General features: G+C 42.1%; 2 protein-coding genes across 4 annotated transcripts; both read left to right on the plus strand.

Moving 5' to 3' along the window:
* Nucleotides 1–290: 290 nt before the first annotated feature.
* grap2b (GRB2 related adaptor protein 2b) lies at nt 291–5,518 on the plus strand. Of its 3 annotated transcripts, none has more exons than XM_084366187.1 (7): nt 291–408; nt 1,015–1,102; nt 1,919–2,010; nt 2,547–2,669; nt 3,598–3,760; nt 3,887–3,967; nt 4,724–5,518. In XM_084366187.1, the coding sequence occupies exons 2-7, from the start codon at nt 1,025–1,027 to the stop codon at nt 4,907–4,909; spliced, it is 723 nt and encodes a 240-aa protein (XP_084222313.1). In that variant the 5' UTR covers nt 291–408; nt 1,015–1,024; the 3' UTR covers nt 4,910–5,518. The 3 variants fall into 3 exon arrangements, with proteins under 3 accessions (XP_084222313.1, XP_084222315.1, XP_084222314.1); XM_084366189.1 differs by having other exon boundaries at nt 3,890–3,967; XM_084366188.1 differs by lacking the exon at nt 291–408 and adding an exon at nt 488–555.
* A 1,487-nt stretch (nt 5,519–7,005) lies between these two features.
* fam83fb (family with sequence similarity 83 member Fb) lies at nt 7,006–17,702 on the plus strand. The gene is made up of 5 exons (XM_084343436.1): nt 7,006–7,572; nt 13,980–14,147; nt 15,290–15,411; nt 15,554–16,302; nt 16,541–17,702. Exons 1-5 carry the CDS (start codon nt 7,057–7,059, stop codon nt 16,585–16,587), a joined length of 1,602 nt encoding a protein of 533 aa, XP_084199562.1. The 5' UTR covers nt 7,006–7,056; the 3' UTR covers nt 16,588–17,702.
* The last annotated feature ends 1,975 nt before the right edge of the window (nt 17,703–19,677 follow it).

Genomic DNA, 19,677 nt, shown 5'->3' on the forward strand with positions numbered 1-19,677 from the left:
ATGCACTGTAATGATGGTGGAATACAGCAGAGAGGACGAGCAGGAAGTGTGAGAAAGCAGAAACAAACCTTTAATTTTCTAATGAAAATTTCAAAATAAAGCTCTGTGAACATAAATGACTGCACTGTAAAGTTAACAGCTGGATAAAAAGATCCAGCTGCCTCTCATGCAGTCACTTTAAACCTAAACTTTGCTTTCACACAGTGTTTGGTTTCACACACATGTGCATGCCTCTGCACCTGTGTCTATTTCAGTGTGAGTTCCTGTGACTGTGTGCAAGTGGTCAGCAGTGACACAGAGTGAGTCTCAGTAGCAGACTGCGCTTCCTGTGAACTGACAGCAGGAGCTCGTCACTTCTCTTTGTAAGCCGTGTGATCTCAGCTCTGCGGGGAGAACGACACATACATGGTGAGTAGCTCAATGTTTCTGTCTCACATGAGGTGCTAACAGTCACAGGTTGTCATTTTGAATTAGGGTTTGTTGACGTGTTGCCAATACAGACTTTGCTCTCACTGCACTGGTGGTAAAACATACAGAATCAGCTTCAAAGTCCAGGTGAAGCTGGAGATAGCTCGTTGGTTTCATCTGTCAAATCCATTTCTTTAATGTGTGTAAGAGAAAAGTGAAGGAGAGAGGACAGGTCGGAGCACTTTTTGTGGTGCTTTTGGACTGAAAATATCAGAAATGTGTTCCTGTTGATAAGACAGATGAAGTAAAATAGACGTGTGAAAGATTTTAAGATGTCTGGGTTCAGATAGAACAGCTGTTCCCTTTGATGTCTGTATTTCAACATGTAGTCAGGGCCTGCATTGTATTGAGCAATAGTTGCATATATGCAGTATAAAACAGCCCAGAAACCATTTCTACATCTACATTTCTAGCATTGTCAGCTAATTGGCAACATTACAAGTTGTATAAAAACAAGAAAAATGTACTGTTGAGCTAAAATACCAATGTTTGTACACGCCTTTACGCCTTTTAATCTTAATCTTTTTTTTTTAACATCTCATCCAGATTCTTGACCATGGAGGCTACGGCCAAGTACGACTACGAAGCAACAGTTGATGACGAACTCAGCTTCAGAAAGGGAGAGCTATTAAAAGTAAGGCAAAGTACACACACATGCTGTACAACACGCTCAAATTAAACATTAACCTTCCATGTCATAAATAGCTCCAAATATGAAGAACATTCAAATTGGGGACTGTTATTACATTCATGCAAATCAACGCTACCTGGACATTCAGTACGTTCACACACAGAGTAAAGACCAGGAGCATTTGCATCATCTCACTGCCCATTAGTCTGTGCAGCAGGTTATGAAAATGTGTTGTGAAACTCCATCCTGTTGCTCAGAAACATTTTTTTATTTCCTATTTGCACAGTCATTGCAGTGGCATCGTTATGCCTGTTAACGACATTTAAAAAACTATAATAACTAAACAGCAAAAACAGCCCAGAAAGGACGAATAAAACGCTGAGCTCCAAATTGGGCTTTTTGTGGGTTTTTTAACACAAGGTTGTTGGGTTTTATTCCTGGTGGGAGCGTTCGAAGAGAGGTGTTCATTTAGTTGCAATGTACAACATGCCCACAGGATGTCACCAGATCCTACACACTGGACCTTTAAGTTACAGTGACGTGTATAGACTTGATCTTTCAGCATTAAGTGCAATTGATTAACAGTTTAATAGGACTTATATTAAAAACAATAAGAAAAATTCAAATTGCTTTAGTTCTAGTCTCATTGTCGCTCACGGTGCCTTACATTCTACAAAATGTCTGTACTTAATGTACTCACAACACTGATTTAATGTCTGTCGAACCTCCAAACCTCCAAGTATTATGTAAAAAGAATGCTTTGCAGCGTATTCATCTCGATATGAAAGCATGTTCTGTGATTGTGTCCCACCATGTCAGATCCTGCAGACCACAGGGAACTGGTACAAAGCAGAAGTCAAAGGGGCCGAGGGGGTCGTACCCCAAAACTTCATCGACATTCATCTGCCGAGGTAAAAGTCACCGAAGACAAAACAGAAAATGGAAGACGAACAGAGACAGTCAAACATGAGCTATTTATTGAAATGACACTGAATAGAGGATGACGTCATTTTCACAGGAAAGGAAAAAACATGAAGTGTAATGAGGAAACTAGTTTTTCAACAGAATATTGCTTAAAGTTTTTTTTTTTCTGTGGTTGCCTATATTTGCATATTTTAGTGTGTCAATGAGTCATACTTACCAAAAGTGTTGGAATTGGTCCAGTAGATCCGCTCGCAGCCACAACATGGCTGCTATAGATGCAATGTAATCCTAATGGATCCTAAGATCCTTTTATGAATCAGATACACAAGTCTTGCTCTGGAATCTCATACTTAATATAGGGCCCTGAATACCCGATTTTAAAATCGGAGATGAGATAGGCCTACTAAGATTGAGACAGTGAGCACGTCACACTCAAAAAAATGAAATGAATGTTCACTCAGCAGGGTTTCTTACACTTTATACCTGTGCAACCTGTCATTTCCTGCTTCCTCCGTGACTCCAGCTGGTACCAGGAGGACTGCACCCGCACCGACGCCCAGGAGAAGCTGATGTCCGAGCCCGCGGGAGCCTTTCTCATACGGGGCAGCCGAAATTCAGCCCCGGGTGACTTCTCCATCTCTGTCAGGTGCATTTACAGTGTGTCACAATTTATTGTCCAACATGGTGCAGTTTTACAGTACAGTAACCAGGTGTAGGCAAGGCGGACCTTTACATCTGATGTGCTCACATCATTGCTAAAGCAAGCAACAAGACTCAAAAGATTACTTCTTTACGCTTCAAAATAAAGCATTTCCTGTTAACATGGTAGAAATACTGACTTATTACTATTAAACAATTCACATTTTTAGTATATTGGGTGCAAATTTGATGTTGTGCTGCTACTCCAAAGATAGGCCCGCTAGCGTTAGCATATGCCAGGCCTTCTAGTATCCAGCCTGAAAGTCAGATTTATATATTTAGTTTTTCCAGCTTGTAATAAAACTTTTAAAATGATTTATTACATTTGCCATCAGTGGAAAGTAACCTTTATAAGATCTCCCACTATTTTCACTTTTCCAGCATATTTTGGTTTTGTTTTGTGCTGGATGCCCGTCAGTGATCTCATTGTCCTTCTTCTCAACCGGCATGTCTCGCTCATACTGCGTCACCGTCCCATCACTGTGGGCTATATCAGCACAGTTACTTCTCATATTTGCGCTTTCAATTTTATGTATTTTCTGTGTATAGCCGTCTGACCTCATCACTTCCCAAAGCAGATGCACTCTCTCTTTCTGGAGAAACTTTCAGTTTGCAACCACGTGAATGTTTGTAGGATGTCGTAGACGAGGTTTAACCAAGTCACCTTCTCACTGAAATTAATAACGTAGAACACGCAGCTTCCAGACTTCCAACAAAACCTGCCTATTCACACGTTACCACTTTATCCAGTGGTTATACAGGTTTCATTCTTTCCACCATCTCAGAGAGACAGCTATAGAACTGATAAGTTCTGTTCTGGGCCCGTTATGACACAAGTAAGATGAAGCATCCTCTGTGTTTTTACTCCACTGCAGACATGCAAAAGATGTCCAACACTTCAAGGTGTTGCGAGACAGCAGGGGGCAGTATTATCTGTGGACGGAGAAGTTCCCCTCTCTCAACCAGCTGGTGGAGCATTACAAAGTCAACTCTATCTCCAGACGGAGTCAGATATTCCTACAAGACACGCAACAACAGGTAGGAAAACTACTAATGACCACTCATTGTAATGCACTGTAGAAGGATTTAAGTAGAAAATTGTAGTATTTTACTTTAAAAACATCAAACAAAAATCAGAAATTTCTACTTCTGGTGTCCGACCAGCAGAGAGGAGGCTCGGACAAATTTTCATCTCCTGCTCCTCCTCCACACTCCCACTGCCCACCTCTACCTGCACCACGACAGGTACTCAACAGTGCTGTGTGTCTGCATGTGTGTGTTTGTTTTTCTGTGCATGCCGTTTGTTTGAATGATGCGTTTGTGTCTGTCCATATATAGGAACAAATCCCATTCTCTTAAGCTGTAACCTTGTTATGTGTTATCGTAGTTCAGTGACTTCAACTTTAAATTTGATTTGCTGTCAGTTTCTAAATAGCCCAGAAAAACCTTTCTAAAGCACGTTAATGACATAATATAATATAAAATAAATCGTCGTTACGTGAGCATCACAAATTAAATATCTTCCTCATCTCATAAAGAAGCATGTACTTTTTCAACTTATCTAGAAACCCTGAAAAAAGGGCCGGAGTAGGAACTGTAATCGGGCAAGACATTGAACCTCACATTGCTCCTGATGGTCAGACCGGCACTTTGCATGGTTGTTCGCCGCCATTTTATTTACCCAGCAGCGACAATATATAATCACTTTTGACACAAAGAGGATTCAATAAATGTTTTTGACTGACCTGCTATGAGAAAGTGTCAGTTCGTACACAGCTTAAAAAAGGGCTGCAACAAAGAAAATCCCACCATTCTTATTACTTTCTGCCAGATTCAAAGTGTTTTCACATAGTCTAGAAATTGCAGCACACAAGAAAAAGGGAAGTTGAAACTAAATGCAGATATTGTACCCAAAAAAGATTTTAATGACCCTGTAAAGTTCATTGACATGTCTGTCTCATGCCGTACCTCCTCCTCCTCCTCCTCCTCTCCTGTGCACAGCACACAGCCTCCCCCGAGCTGCAGGTCAGAGCTCTGTACAGCTTCCACGCTGAAGAGGCGGACGAACTGGAGTTCAACGTCGGCGACATCATCGAGGTCCTGGAGTGCTCCGACCAGACCTGGTGGAAAGGCCAGCTGAGGGGCAGAACCGGCCTGTTCCCCTCCAGCTACACCACACCCATCTGAGAGGAACACGCACAAACACCTGTAATGACACAGTAACTACTGTGTCATGTGGCTTATGCTAATTCTCAACTTTACCCTAGTTCACAGGAGGTCATGACCCTAAACTATCAGCACAAAGCTCAGCGTCTGGTGACAGCGGTGTAGAATAAAAATGAAGACGAACTTGTTGGTTGAGGATCTCACACACACACACACACACACACACACACACACAGGGCCTGTTTCTTATCATGGCAAACACACTGTTGGTGTCTCGTTAAAAGGTGCTATTTGTAAGAAAAGTTGCTATCTCATTGGCTGCCATCCCAAAGCGCCAGCTTTTGACGAGTCGGGAGTGAGACTCAAAAATCAATTCTCCTACAAATAGCACCTTTAAAGACATGAAACAGAGCAGATGTTTGGTTGTAAAACAGATTTTTTTTCACATAAATCGCCACTTAGAGTTAAATTGAAGGTCGATCATAGTAAGTGTATTTATACGACATTAATAATTAAGATACTAAATTGATGAAAGTACTGATAACACAACTCTTTACAGAATTTGGTCTGAGTATTTGACATAAATATAACCTACATTATATAAGATATGAATGTGTCAGGCATATTTATTTTCACAAACAATTTTATTTTTTAATAAAAAACTACGATGAGCATTAATGTTGAGTGTTGATTTTATTGAGTTTGCTTTTTTTCAAACATTATCCAGCTATCATGATGTCACTGGTCCCATATACAAGACTTTGAGATGTTTACATTACGAACTCGTTATATACAGTGTCATAAATGCTTATACACGTCCATCAGTTTATATGGACACCCTGAGGAGTAAATAATAAAAATGTACATACCAGGATTCAGTAGTGGACCCGTCAGTGTTCAGTGAACACAGACGGGTCGTAAACCTTTTCTCAAATCAAACCTATGATGTCATTGACTCTGTGAAGGCACGTGACATAACCTTGTTTGACGTACACGAGGATAAACAGTTGTCTCAGTTTATTACCTGGGCTGGTCTGGTTTTTGTTTACAGCATGAACAAAGGAGTAGACTAGCAGGGAGTTCTGCACAGTCCCTCAAGTTTCCACAGAACCAGCCCATTCCTGGGAAACTTCTGCTGCGTTCAGGTCCCATCTGTAAATCAGTCAATCCGACCTATCTGCTTTGAAAAATCAATTACAGACTGAATGTATATTAGAAGAGTCTGGTAATTGTACATTTAAACAATGTGGCTGAATTAACTTAATGTTAACTAGGCTTCATTTAGGCTTATACTTCATTTGAAATAATAATTGTCAAAAAAAGACTAATGAGTGCATTTACTGTGCTTAAGTACAGTTTTGAGGTATTTGTACTTTACTTGAGTTTTTCCATTTCCTGGTACTTTACACTTCCACTACAGTTTGGAGACAAATATTGTACTCCACTCACTACATTAATTTAGAAACTCAAGTTACTGCTGCGTTGGAGTCAAACGAGTGCATGTTGCACAAGTGTCCAGGCCGATAATCGATCAGCCAATAGAATACATTATATTCTACAGGTAACTTATTTTTAAATCACCTAAAACCCACTTTTATAGACTTGATCTTATGTTTCTTTTCCTTGACCTGAGGAGTTGACCCTACGGTGTTGTGCCATTCAATAAACATCATATCCTGGTTCACTTCAAACCCACCAACACACTGAGGCACCAGGCATACGCAGAGTAATGCAGTTTATGCTGCACATATGTAAATATGTGTATAACTTAATTTTACTTGTACTTTTCATACTTAAGTACATTTATTGTCAGATATTTTAGACTTTTACTCAAATACTATTTGGTAAAAATGAAAGTCACACATACAAAGTAGTATTTTATTACTTTAAATCAACTTTGACGGCTTTTGGGTAGTTACTACTACACTGTTCGAAACCAAACAACGACAGAAAACTCACTAAAAGTCACTCACAGTAATCCCGTGCTCTTTATTCCGTTTGCATTTGAATGCAACATGTGTTTCTGCCCCGGGCCCCGCCCCTCTCCCCCCCGGACAGGTGAGAAAACACACACACACACACACACAAACACAGGTGAGTTTCACTAACAGGCAGCTCAGTCTGTGTCCGAGAGTCAGAGCTCCAGGAGGGTGACCGCCGCCGCAGCCATGGCCGAATCCCAGCTCGTGTGCATGGAGGACGGCCACATCGGAGCCAACGTCCCGGAGTCCAGACCGGAGTTCTACTACAGCGAGCAGCAGCGGGCGGCCGTCGAGGAGCTGCTGAAGAACGGCGACAGCGCCTTCAAGATGCGCCTCAAAGAGGACGACACCAAGGACTTCTTATCGGCCAGAGAAGTCAAACTGTTGGTGAACACTTTCCAAAAGTACGACTCGAGTGAGGACAGCAGCACCGGCACCAGCACCAGCACCAGCAAGGCGTCACCGTCCAAGTCCCAGAAGGGAGCCGCCGCCGCCGCCGCAGGGACCGACGCGGATTCGGGGGTCCACTCCACCTACTGGCCCCAGATGTCGGACACCGAGGTGCCGCCGCTGGACATCGGCTGGCCCAGCGGGGCCATGTTCAAAGGGGTGACCCGGGTGGCCGTGCACACACACCCGCCCAAAGACAACGGACCACACATCAAGGAGGTGGTCCGGCGGTTGATCCAGGAGGCCAACAAGGTGAGCAGGACAGGGGGCATCAGCAGATGACTTATGACATTTATATTTAATTATAGTGTTATTAAGCATGATAAACTTCATCATCCTGCCTCAGTTTAATCAAGAGTAGACTTTGATTTTGATTTTTTTTCTAAGATTATAACTATGAACAAATACCAAACTTAAAACCTAACGATACAGAAAAAAATCAAATGTTTTAACCAATTAACAGCGACTATAGTGAAACCAGATGTGATGCTGTCAGGTTAAAAAAACTAAAGATGCTGGTAGCCCATAGAGCATCATTGTGGTAGACGATTACAGATATTTTTTCAAAGTTTAACATTTGTAGAGAATATTACAAGAACAAAATGTGTTAGGTAAACTGCTACAGAGGAAAAATACAGTGTCATGAAGATCAACAGTGTGAGAGACTGAAGCAGTTTACAGGAAGTTATTATGCTTTTATGACCTGCTTGTTTCCAGGAGTTTCCTTTTGCACGGCTTACTTCAGGAGCTGTACATTCATAAACACTTGTAGACTAGTTTGCTTAAACCACATATAAAACAAAATCTGATATGTAGATGTTTAAACCTCAGCAGGCGGCATGGAGTTTAATTAGTGTGCATAAGCAAACCACAAACTAACTGAAAACTAATTAGGACAGTTGGTAAAAGTATACACCGACCTGCAAAGCAAAACTATTAAGTCTGATTCCGATTAATGGTTTTCGTTCAGTTAACAAACCTGCCAAACCTGCAGAGCTTGGTTCATCTAATCACGGGAGGTCAGTTATTTTTGTTTCACCAGTGCTGCACTGTGTGACCGCAAGTATGAGGACATGAGAACATCATGCGTCAATCCAAAACTGCTGGCACTTAATGGGACTGCAACTAGCAGTGATGATTGTCTCAGATTGGTTCCTTGATTAATTGTTTGGTCTCCACAAGTCTCTGTTTTCCACGTAAATACCTCATGCTTCCAAACCAATGGTCCCATACAAAAGTCTGAAAAGTTTTATGACGAGTTTTCACGTTTGAGAAGCTGGAAGCGGTAAATTTTTGGCAAATTCTCTCTTAAGAAAAGCTTAATTGCTTATCAAAATTGTCCGTTTGATCAATAATGGAAGGGACCTTCACAGCAAACAGTCGTCTAAAAATTGCATTTACTGTTGCAGCATTAAAAAGGGGCACTGTTGGACTCCATTACTAAGCTAACGTAAGCTGCTGTTGCTCTCTGTTAGCGGAGCGGAGACGGGCACTGAGACGAGGCATCCGACCCGAGTCCTTCACAAAGAAATCCACAGTCCAGCAGCATTAAACGACAGGCTTGTGTAGATAACTGGGAGAGAAGGGGAAGTTCTCGTTTGCACCTCACGTTACAACCAAGGGCAATAAAATTGTGGTTGTACATGGAAATTACTATAAATTAAACAGAGCCCTTTCAGAATGGCCAAGCCATGAAAACCAGATCTAGAGGACAGGAAACAGTATGTGGACAGTGGTGTCCGTATACTTTTGGCCATGTTTTGTACATGCCTTTACTATTGCAGCCCACACACACAGAGTTTCCTTGCCTTCATGTACCAATCTGCCCTTTTCCTGCATCATATTTAGTTTCATAAGTCCCAGGTGGGGTGAATTAAAGTTGGAGTGATTAATACCTCCACACACACACACACACACACACACACACACACACACACACACAAAAGTGGGTCCGTGTGTGTTTGAGTTGTCCGTCGTAATGTTTGCTCATTGAGTGCCGGAGCTCAGCTGAGTCATCTGTTCCGCCTGCTCGCAGCCACACAGGGACGGCCTCTCCTCGACTCGCCCTGCCTCATTTATGGCTCTTTAAAAACTGGGTCATGGAAAGATGACAGATAAACGCGACACATGCTCACTCAGCGCCTGTTGATTGACTTTGTTATGCGACACATGTATGCATTTCCCTTGGATTTTTTGGGGAAATCCTGCCTTACATCCTCCCATTCTCTTTTTCTTTTGTGTCCTTTTTCTATTATTATTTTGTTTGATCATAGCTTACCCTTCCTTCCTTTCCTCCTGGTTTCAAACAAGTTCATTCCCTTCCCAGTTTAAGCACCAAGAAGCATTGCAAGTGGTGAAACAAGTGATTTATGGTACACAATTATCTTGTCTGTTGCTCCACCTTCTGATGTTTGGAGTTCAGCTGAGTGTCTGTTTACTCGTTCACTCGTCCTTCTGATATTTTCCTAGTTAAACCAGGAATTTGATCCGGCAACCCAGCTCTCTATATTCAGGCTTAACTTCATGTTTACCCCTTTTTTTAAGTGTTTTTTCTGTCTTTTTGGGTGGTTCCTAAAGATGTCAGAGAAATATGTTGAATTCAGTAGTTTGTTTATCATGCGTGTTCATGCGAGGAATGTAACAAACATACAAGCTTTGTCATCGCTTATCATAAAAGAGAAGGAACTGCTCTACAAAATAACACACTCACAAAACAAGCTCGAGATAATTCATGTTGAGCAACCAGTTCTCCGGGCTTCCACACGAGCGTCTTAGACGCACATATCGAATGACTTCTCGCAGGTCGATTTTTTTTGTTTTTGCTCATTTAACTCGATGCTGATCCCGTCAAGGCTTCGCAGCAGCAAGGCTGCCGTCGACACTTGTCCCAGCTTGCATCTCCGTTTGTCAGCCTCGCAGGTCCACTCAGCATTTTTCCTCAGTGAGACACTTGGTGGAAACAACAGGGCTTTTATGCCTCACAGAGGAACATTTGTTGCGGATTTAAAGAGATTTTTTTCCATGACTTTGCTTTTCAGGGAACAGTGGAGCAGATGAACACTATCATCCTCTGCCAGCAGTGAACATGTCCCTACATGTCTGAAATGACCATCGCTCTCGGTTTTTGCCCTCCTGCACATCTCTATCACACATGATTACTCTATTGACCTAACATGCAACTTCTTTCTGAAGTACTGTGGCTTTGACTTTTAGTTTCACTATCTACAGACTTTGCCTTGTCAGCTGCAGGGTTCATCGGGTCCCTACAGTCCAAACCAAAATCAAAGAACTAGTGGCGACAAAGGAAGGCCGACTGTTGGGTGGTCTCACGCCTCCTGTGTCTGGGACAAAGAGCTGCACTTGAACACACCGCAAAGTCTGCGGCTGACGGCCAACTAGCTCACATGTTCTGCACCTGTGAGAGAAACTCAGGATTGCAGCTCTTTAAACCATTGTTATGATAAAGCAGCATTTTCATACCAGTTTTGCTGACATGGCCACTTCATTATCGAGAATAAGTGTGATAAGAAGTTGCAAATGGTACAGGCATTGTCAGCCCACGGTCTCTTGGTTGTGGAAGAAGAAAGAGGTGGAGGCGAGAACCGCAGTGGGCGAAATCATGGACACTACAGCGACAATCTGAAGGGGCTTTCCCTTTCTTTTTCTGTTGCTCATCTCGTGATTTACTTAGCTGAACAGCCAATCAGCGTCTTCCTTTCCCCGACAGGCTCCACCACGGGTTCAGACTGAGCATGAGCAGCAAAAGCGAGGGCCATAGACGCCTCCTGACAGCCTCAGCGTCGGCTGACGTATGACTGGTCTGGTGTTCAGATTCTCCTAATCCAATTTCTGATTCAAACATTTTTTCAGACAGCCATGCCTTTGATACATTATTGAGTCTTGATACGGTCAAATTCAGGTAATTTATTTAAAATGGATTTCGCCGGTCAATTGGGAACAAACTGTTCGCACAAGGGCAGTTTACAACAACAGCGTGAGTTTGCTCATCTGCAAAACCCGCAGCACATCGCAGCTTGTTAAACTAAAGCGATTTTATAAGAATCAAAAGAATTTAGATAATAAAATTGCCAGCTGTACTTAAATTAGTTTTCATGAAACAAATATTTCTATTGTTGGCCGTTACCGAGTTTCAGTTAGAGGCAGAAAAGGTCAGTGGACATCTGTTTGGTTTACTCTACTGGCTCCTTCCTCTTAAACAACTTTAATTACTGTCTCTTGAATCCTTATTTGGTAAAAAGCAAAGTGCAAACTCGTACTAATTCCAGCGCTCTGACAGAGGGAGGAAAGCGAAAGTTGTATGGAAGCATTTCTTAAAGGCAGTGACGGATCTGAGTGCTAAATTCCTCATCTGATCTCCTTTTGTTGTTGCAAAGCTGTATCTCCATGATCCGTCAGCCTGACTGGAGCTCAGCGGGCAGATAATAGACTGGTGGTGTTCTCCGCTGTTGCGAGACCAGCAGCTCAGACTCCTTCATGTGGCCTCACTGTGGCCCTCGGGGTGAATGTATCACCGGTGCTGCACTTTGACGGATTAGCCTCCTCTGCTGGCGTCTTTGTTAGCCGTCAAGAAGACATTCGGCCCATAAACATTTTATTGATTCTCTCCCCCTCGGCTTCAGAAAGGTAACATGGGAAACAGAGTGTGAGTGTGAGTCATGCCTAGTCACTGGTTACAATGTGTTTTTTTCTTCTTCCTTCTGCAGCACGATCAAAGAACTGACCCAACAGAATGAAATCTCAAACGTTTACATTTTTAAAATACACTGTAAAGATTTGTCACATAGTTTTGTGGGAAAAGGTTTTTCAACAAAAAGGATTAACATAACATGAAGCATGAAGGGAAGCCAGTCATGGGCGAGTCATAAAGCCGTGAGTCATTAAGTTGTTTGGAAAAGGTTTTGCAGTGCCATGTAGGATCACCCAGTGGTGGAAGAAGTGTACAGAGCCCTTACTGAAGTAAAAGTACCGATACCATGCTGTAAAAATACTTGATAATGTACACAAGTAACAGTATGTAAGTATAAATCAGGAAAATGTACTTAAATGTTAAAAGTTATAGCAGAAAATTAGGTGCAGCTCATTTGAACTGTTTTGTATCGGACTGAAGTTAATAACAATTTTAAATATGGATTTAAATGCTCATTTTCTCAATAAACCTGTGGCAGTACTGGCAGGAAAACGCCTACAACCAGCGCCCAACCACATCAAAATATAAATCTGTGGGACCGCCAATGCTCACCAATACTTGGATTATGATCAAAACATGTCTCTTCAGGGGATAATGAAACTGAAATATATATTTTACCACCTCTTAAGTCCAAAATGAAATGAAATTGGAAAGACTGATGGTGAATAGAGGGGTTCGGATATCAAGGAGCACTTTCCGCTCCTAAACTCCCATCCACCCCTGCCCCCTCACACTGGACAATACCGAAACGGACAATAAGTATCCTGTTGATGGTCACTGCATTTCCCACTTCCCCTCCCTCTATTGCATTTTTCACATTTGCACCAACTTACTGCTGCTTCTTCATGCACAACCCAACCTACCTCAGTGCTACTTTGCACCGCATGTAAATACTGTAAATTATCTTTATTTGATTCGTATTTCACTTCTTTTAAACATGCTTACTTGTTTTGTGTCTGTGTACAACTACTCCACGTGCCTAACATTGTGGGGACAAATAAAGTTTTTTGAATTGAATTGGAAGGAGTTCAGTTCAGACAAACAACAAAAGAAGGCGCCAGGCTATTGAAAGGCAAACAACCCTCTGAGCCCTGATGCAGGCAGCCGAGCTGAGCGGTGACTAGGTTGCAGAACGCTCGCAGTTTCCCTCAACAAGGAGGCCAAAGAAATGTCAGTAGGCCCCAAACAGATCAGCGTTTCTGTTTCTGTCTGTTTGGGTGACGTCTGCAGTGTGTCAAGGACAAACTCAGAATGACACTCAGTCTGACCTGTGTGCCCCTCCCCACCTCTCTGAAGCCTTCACAAAAGGGCATCGTCACGCCCTGATTGGCGATGAGGGGAATGCCTCAAGCTGCTCTCAGTCATTAATTAGGAGCCGGTCTCCACACCCTGCACATCAGGTGATCTGAATCTACTGCAATCAGTCCACGTGATTCTGACATTCAGTTAAAATAAAAATAAATAAGATAACAAGTGCTGCATGATGGGACTGCTACACCTTTCATTAGTGATTGTTTGGTTTGTAACACTGAAGGAAATAGTGAGAAATGTGGTCATAATTACCCAAAGTGGTCCAAAGGGACACCTTCACAACAGTCCAAACCCTTAAATTACATTAAAGTGTATCAAAAGAAAGTCAGCAAATCTTCACATTTTTAAGCTGGAACAATTTTCATGTCTTTGTTTGCAAAAATCTTCATTTTTAAAGCTCAGTCACATGCAGCAGAGTAAAAAGGGCAATATGTCCCTCTTAAATGTAGTGAAGTAGAAGCCAAATGTACCAGAAAATGGAAATACAGAAGTAAAAAGTACCTCAAATTACAGTTTGTACCTCAAAACACACATTGTGCTTCTATCAGTCACTATCCGGTCTCCCTACACCTTCCTGTCAGAGCATATCATAAATTGTTGTTGCCTTTAAAATAAAACTATTGAACTGTTTCTCTTGCAGGTGATAGCGATAGTGATGGACATGGTTACAGACCAACACATCCTGCAGGATCTGATGGATGCAGCGAGCCGTCGCTCCGTCCCCGTTTACATTCTGCTGGATAACCAAGGTGTGCCGCACTTCCTGGATATGTGCTGCAGGCTGCAGATCGGCCAACAGCACCTTCGGGTAAGACACGAATGTTGCTCAGACACGCAGCGAGAGCATGATGTAATCAACTCGGTGATCTTTTATTGTTGTGTTTATCATATGTGTTAATCCATTCACCCAGTGTTACCTGGAAAGCCGTTAAAACGTGTCGGTTCTAGGAAAATGAAGTGCATTACATTGAATTGGACTCATGTCACAACCTGTAGATGAATCTCAGTCATGCCTCAACATTTATGTGACCTTACTGAGAGTGATACAGATTGCCTACACAGCACTGCCTCTGATCAGACAGACATACAGCACAGCAAAGTCATTACCAGGGTGATAACGTTTGCCAGTTTTCGTCAGGTTTGATCACTGTTAACTGCTGTGCATATTAGTAGATTAGTAAAAGACCTCCGGAGCCACAGTCACCCTGATTTGGGAAAATAATAGATATGGATTTGAGTCCATTTCAGGAATATAACAGCATGTACAGGGAGTCAAACAAAGTAGCTTGACAGGAAAATAGACATTAAAGTAATGGGATACTGGTGAAGGTTGGTAGCGGAGGCCAAAAGATAACAGATAAGATCTAGAAAACAGATCAAGGCATCAGGGCCATCACACAGGAGGTATTTGTGTTCAGACGAAAAACAAATAATTGTGATGTCAACACCAAAATCCCCAAATGCCTTCAACGTAGCACTTTGTGTGAGACTTTTGTGAGATTCTCTGTCAGGCTGCCTACTGTCTCAACCTTTGTCCTCATCCTTGAAGAGAACGAAGAGCCTTATTTTTTTTTTACATTACATTCCCATATAAACTACAGTTCAAACCCCACTGCGGTTGGTCAGCATTTGTGTGGCTGCAAGTGATGCAAGCCAGACTGCAGGACTTGTTTATAACCAGCGAGGAATTTAATTTTAAATGTCCTTATGAAGTTTATGACGTTCACATTCTGATAAAATTGCATCAACAGGCCATTTTGTGACGGCCCCGGATGAATTCCTTCTGTACGCAGCCCAAAACAAGGCTGTGGTGCTCTGAACCGTGGTGAACTTTAGGGGTGGGGTCCTGACAATTGTCTCCTGTTTGCAACTTTGGTCTAATATCACCCTGCTGACATTATTGGCTGCATTGATTTCATACTAACTGTCTGTGACCCTCTTTGGCTGCAGAACATCCGAGCCAGATCACTTCAGGGAGTCGGCTTCCCCTTGTCGTTCGGCAAGCTGCCTGGCTCACAGTGTTATAAATACATGCTGGTGGACGGGGACAAAGTCATGTTCGGCTCGTACAGGTGAGGCCCGTGTGTGGACAGACAGCACATGTTTTATGTTTATGTTGGTCTTGGGGTTTGATGATGCGTGTTGCACTTATCTAATGGACCACTCAGAATTGGATGAAGTTGTTCACTGTTGTTGTCCTTGTCTCTGTCCCAGTTTCTCCTGGTGTACGTCCCGTATGGACCGGAACATGATCACTGTGATGACGGGGCAGGTGGTCGACTTCTTTGACCGGGACTTCCGTGAGCTTTACGCCGTCTCTGAGAAGCTGGACCTCTACAAGGAGTTCCACGTCAGCCCGCCGGCTCCGAACAAGACGGACACGTTACGCTGCAGAGCGGGGAGCAAGCGGCCGCCTTTACCGGCGACCACATCCCGCTTCCAGGTTACCTTGGGGGAATCAAAGAAGGCTGACATCCAGGTGCCTGCACACAAATACCACAACCCCAAATACCTCCTGGCAATGGGGGAACTTCCTCGTCCATCGGGATCTCTGCATGAGTTCAAACCCAAAAGAGGGCCAACGCTGCTTGGAGGTCCCGAGGAGGCCGCCGAGGGAAGGCCTCGATTGGCCAGCAGTGAAAAGTTGGAGCGGCTCAGTCCGCTGCCCGCAGAAGCCCCAAGCAAAATCTTCGACGGACCAAATGGAGTCAAGCCGGAGAAGAAGGGCTGGCAGGCGTGGAAAAAGAAACTCTCCAGAGGAAAATCACCCAGCAAGCTTTCAGTTAACAGCCGTGCGGGGAGTACGTGCCCTTCAAACACAGAAACCAATCGGACTGATGAGAACGAGGACAACTTTGAAGTCGTTGTGAGAACTCCATCCAAACTGAAGAGCAAGAAGCCGTTAAAACTGAGCAAGAAGGCCGAATCTGAGCAGGCTGTCAACACGGCACTGGACAATCAGAGTAAGTCAGAATTGAAGGGACACCGTGTAGTTTTGGATCAGAAATTCAAACTCAGAATTTTAATATTTACAGTATTAATGAGGTACAATACAGACTCAGAAATATATTTTTTTTCCATAACTGAATAAACCAGCTGTTCTCAGGGGAAAATAAGGTCCAGAACACTGTTTGGAGCCAGAAAGGTGGCAATCTCGTTTTATAACCATGTCACTGTTGTCTTTTTGTTTTGTTCTCACAGGTATTAACAGTCGGCGTCGTGGAAAAGAGGGTTGTACAGTGTCCTGAAGACCGCAGAGCGAAGCAACACATTCTCAAGATGGATTAAAAGTAACTTCCTTAAAAACTACCTTCACCTTTGATTGTGCAATATCGGAAGTACTTTATCCAGTGCCTTACTGAGAGACCGAATGAATGTACAGTCCTTCAGGTACTACACATGCAGTTTTTGTACATTTGGTGCCAAATGTAAAATCGATAATCAAAGTGTTGTGGGATGTTTTTTTTACCCTTGTGGGGTGCGTACCGGTCTGATGAGATATTTCCTGGTGATCACTTGTATCTTGATTGCTTTGAACCTTGTTGGGGTTTGAGGGATGTAGAGGTGACTCCCCTGCAGGACATTGAGCTCAAAGTCAAAAATGTTGGTCACATTAATGCAAACCGTTCCCATTACATGCACATGAGCTGACTGTCGTGTCAGGAGGCGAGGGCAATGTTTGAGACGCATTTCAACATTTGTAAGTAGGAAACCACTGGATATTTTTAACGAGATGTTGGGACATTTTTCAGCCGCATTAGTGGCGACAAAATCATGTATTTTTAAGCCAGAACATAATCTTTTCCAACCCTAACCAAGAGGTTTTTATGCTTAAACCTAACCAGATCATAACACACAAAACTGCAAATCAAACTTGAAGTTGCATGAAAAAGAAACATTGTCAACATTTATCCTCCCAGTTGGGTTGATGGTTGTATAGATTATTTATGAAAGTCTTCCTTGGCTGCAAAGCGAGTACAAGAAAGCAGTAGTCTGAGGCTACAGATGAAACATCGTCCAAATGGTAGTGAGATGTACAGGCAGATTTATTCGTTACCCCGGCTGCACCTTTCCTTTAAAGAGCACTGCTACAAGATCCAAAATACGGTGGGAAGGAAGCTGAAGCAGGACGTTGTCAGACCATCGATGATTCTTACTTTTGCACAGAGACGTTATGTTTTGTTTTTATTAAAAAGTAAAGGAGAGTAAATATCACCTTGTGTTACCCTGTCAGTAAGGTGTTATAAATGTGTGCAGGATAAAACTGCGGACGCTTTTTATTTTTCCGTTTTGTTCATCTGTGAAAGAATTTTACTAAGAACTGTGTTGATGTCTGTTTGATGCACTAAGAAGTTGTGGGACCTTTTGTTCACTGTGCTCAATAAATGGTTTCAGATAAAGGTCATTAAGGTTTTTCTTTACATATTGGGATTGTTCAATATTTTTACCTATTTAAAACATTCTTAGTTTTGTGTTATATTTTTAGAACAAAACCATCCTTTCACTCAAATTTTGAGGAAGGTTTTGCCTTTAAAAAAAAAAATGTCGGTGAGGAATCCACATTGTGTAAAATTTGTGCTGCAAGTAACAGTTATTTCCTCACATAACTGATGAGTTGTCTGGTCTGAAAAATGTCAATCAGTGTTTCCCAAAGTCCAAGATGACGTCCTCGAACGTCTTGCTTTGTCCACAACCCCAAAATATCAGTTTACTGTCGTAGAGGAGGAAATAAATCAGAAACTTTTTCTTTTTTTTACTTTTTCTTTTTTCTTTAAAAAAATGCATAAATGGATTAATGGATTATCAGTTATAGTTGGTGACTATTTGATTAATTGTTGCAGCTCGACCAATAACGCATGATTTGATGAAGAAAAACACCAGGATCACAATATCACAAGACAAAATCTTTGAAAACATAAATACATAAAATGAAATGGGAGAAGGGCCAGATGTTTGTGGACACCAGAGACAGCTGTCTGCATGTCTGTTCAAACATGAGGCATCACTTTGACTGCAGCTCCACCTGCTGGTGTCACACAGTACTACTCCAACACTTCAGATGGAGAACCGATGACTGCACCGCCCGAACCTCCCGCTAGCTGCCTCCCTCGTCCCCCCTCTGCTCGTCCTCTCTGGGTGTATGCTAACAGCTCAGACCTCAGAGAGGAACCACAGGCCTGTCAGGAGCTCAAGGCTGAGCTGAAGGGAGGGGGGTGGGTAGATGAAGAGATGTGGTGCAACAGTGAAACAGGAAGTCAGAGATGCAGCAGGAAGGGGCGTTCTCGCACCACTTGACAGAATAATTTTTACTGACACACAGGCATTAAAAAAAAGTTGTTTTCTGTGAGCATCACATATTGTTTAGCCTAATAACACTTCCTGAGAGTGGGAGTGAGCATCAGATATTGACAGCATGAGCTAATTTCATCACCAAGATAAATTATATTTAATTAAACTTTACTTGTATGTAGTCAAATTTCTCAACTTGCAGACGAAAGTTTGATTAAAACACATATAATGCAGTATGTGACAGGTAACCCTCAACTGGACACTGTTAATAATGTCTTTTTACTTTCAGTTGTTTCAATATTACACTGATCTCTGACCCTGTTTTGTGTTTTAGGACGCTTCATGTGTGGTATAATGAAAAGATGGTTGGTCACCATTCTGATAAGCATCACAGAGGGAATGACTCAGTTGAGCTGGTTTTAACTTGTGACTGTGACAAACTAAATAACATGTTAAACAAGTAACAGTACCTCTAATTAAATGGAATATATTGGGACCTTAAAAGCACCAAATTGAAATTCTTGTAAAGTTTTTGACCACTAGCCGAGTTCGATTGCAGTGTGTTAATTAGCGGCTCCCCATTTCTATTTTTGTGTTATGCAGATGTCCACAATAAGCTCAGTGATGATATAAGACATATATATATATATATACATATGACTGTTGGGGGGGAGGGGGTCATTTTATTTAGTCATTTTTGTTTTGTTTTCTGTTCAATGTTTAGTTTGGACCTACTACACACTGAAATAATATAATGCTGTTAAAACAGTGGTAATGTAAACTAGATGTCTCATGAAACTTAACCGTTTCAATCAAATTTTCCCTTTCAACATCAAGAAAACGGTGTTAAACATGTTTACAGTATGGCTGTAACTAATGATTTTTTTTTTCATTGTTACTTAATCATATTTTCTCAATTAATACGTTTTTTTTTTGTCTTTGAAACGTCAGAAAATGGTGAAAAATGTTGATGAGTGGTCCCCAAAGCCTAAGATGACATCCTCTAATGTCTTGTATTGCCCACAACCTAAAGATATTTAGTTTACTGT

The sequence above is a fragment of the Pagrus pagrus genome (assembly GCF_965226575.1).
Source record: "Pagrus pagrus genome assembly, chromosome: 2".
Taxonomy (NCBI): Eukaryota; Metazoa; Chordata; class Actinopteri; order Spariformes; family Sparidae; genus Pagrus; species Pagrus pagrus.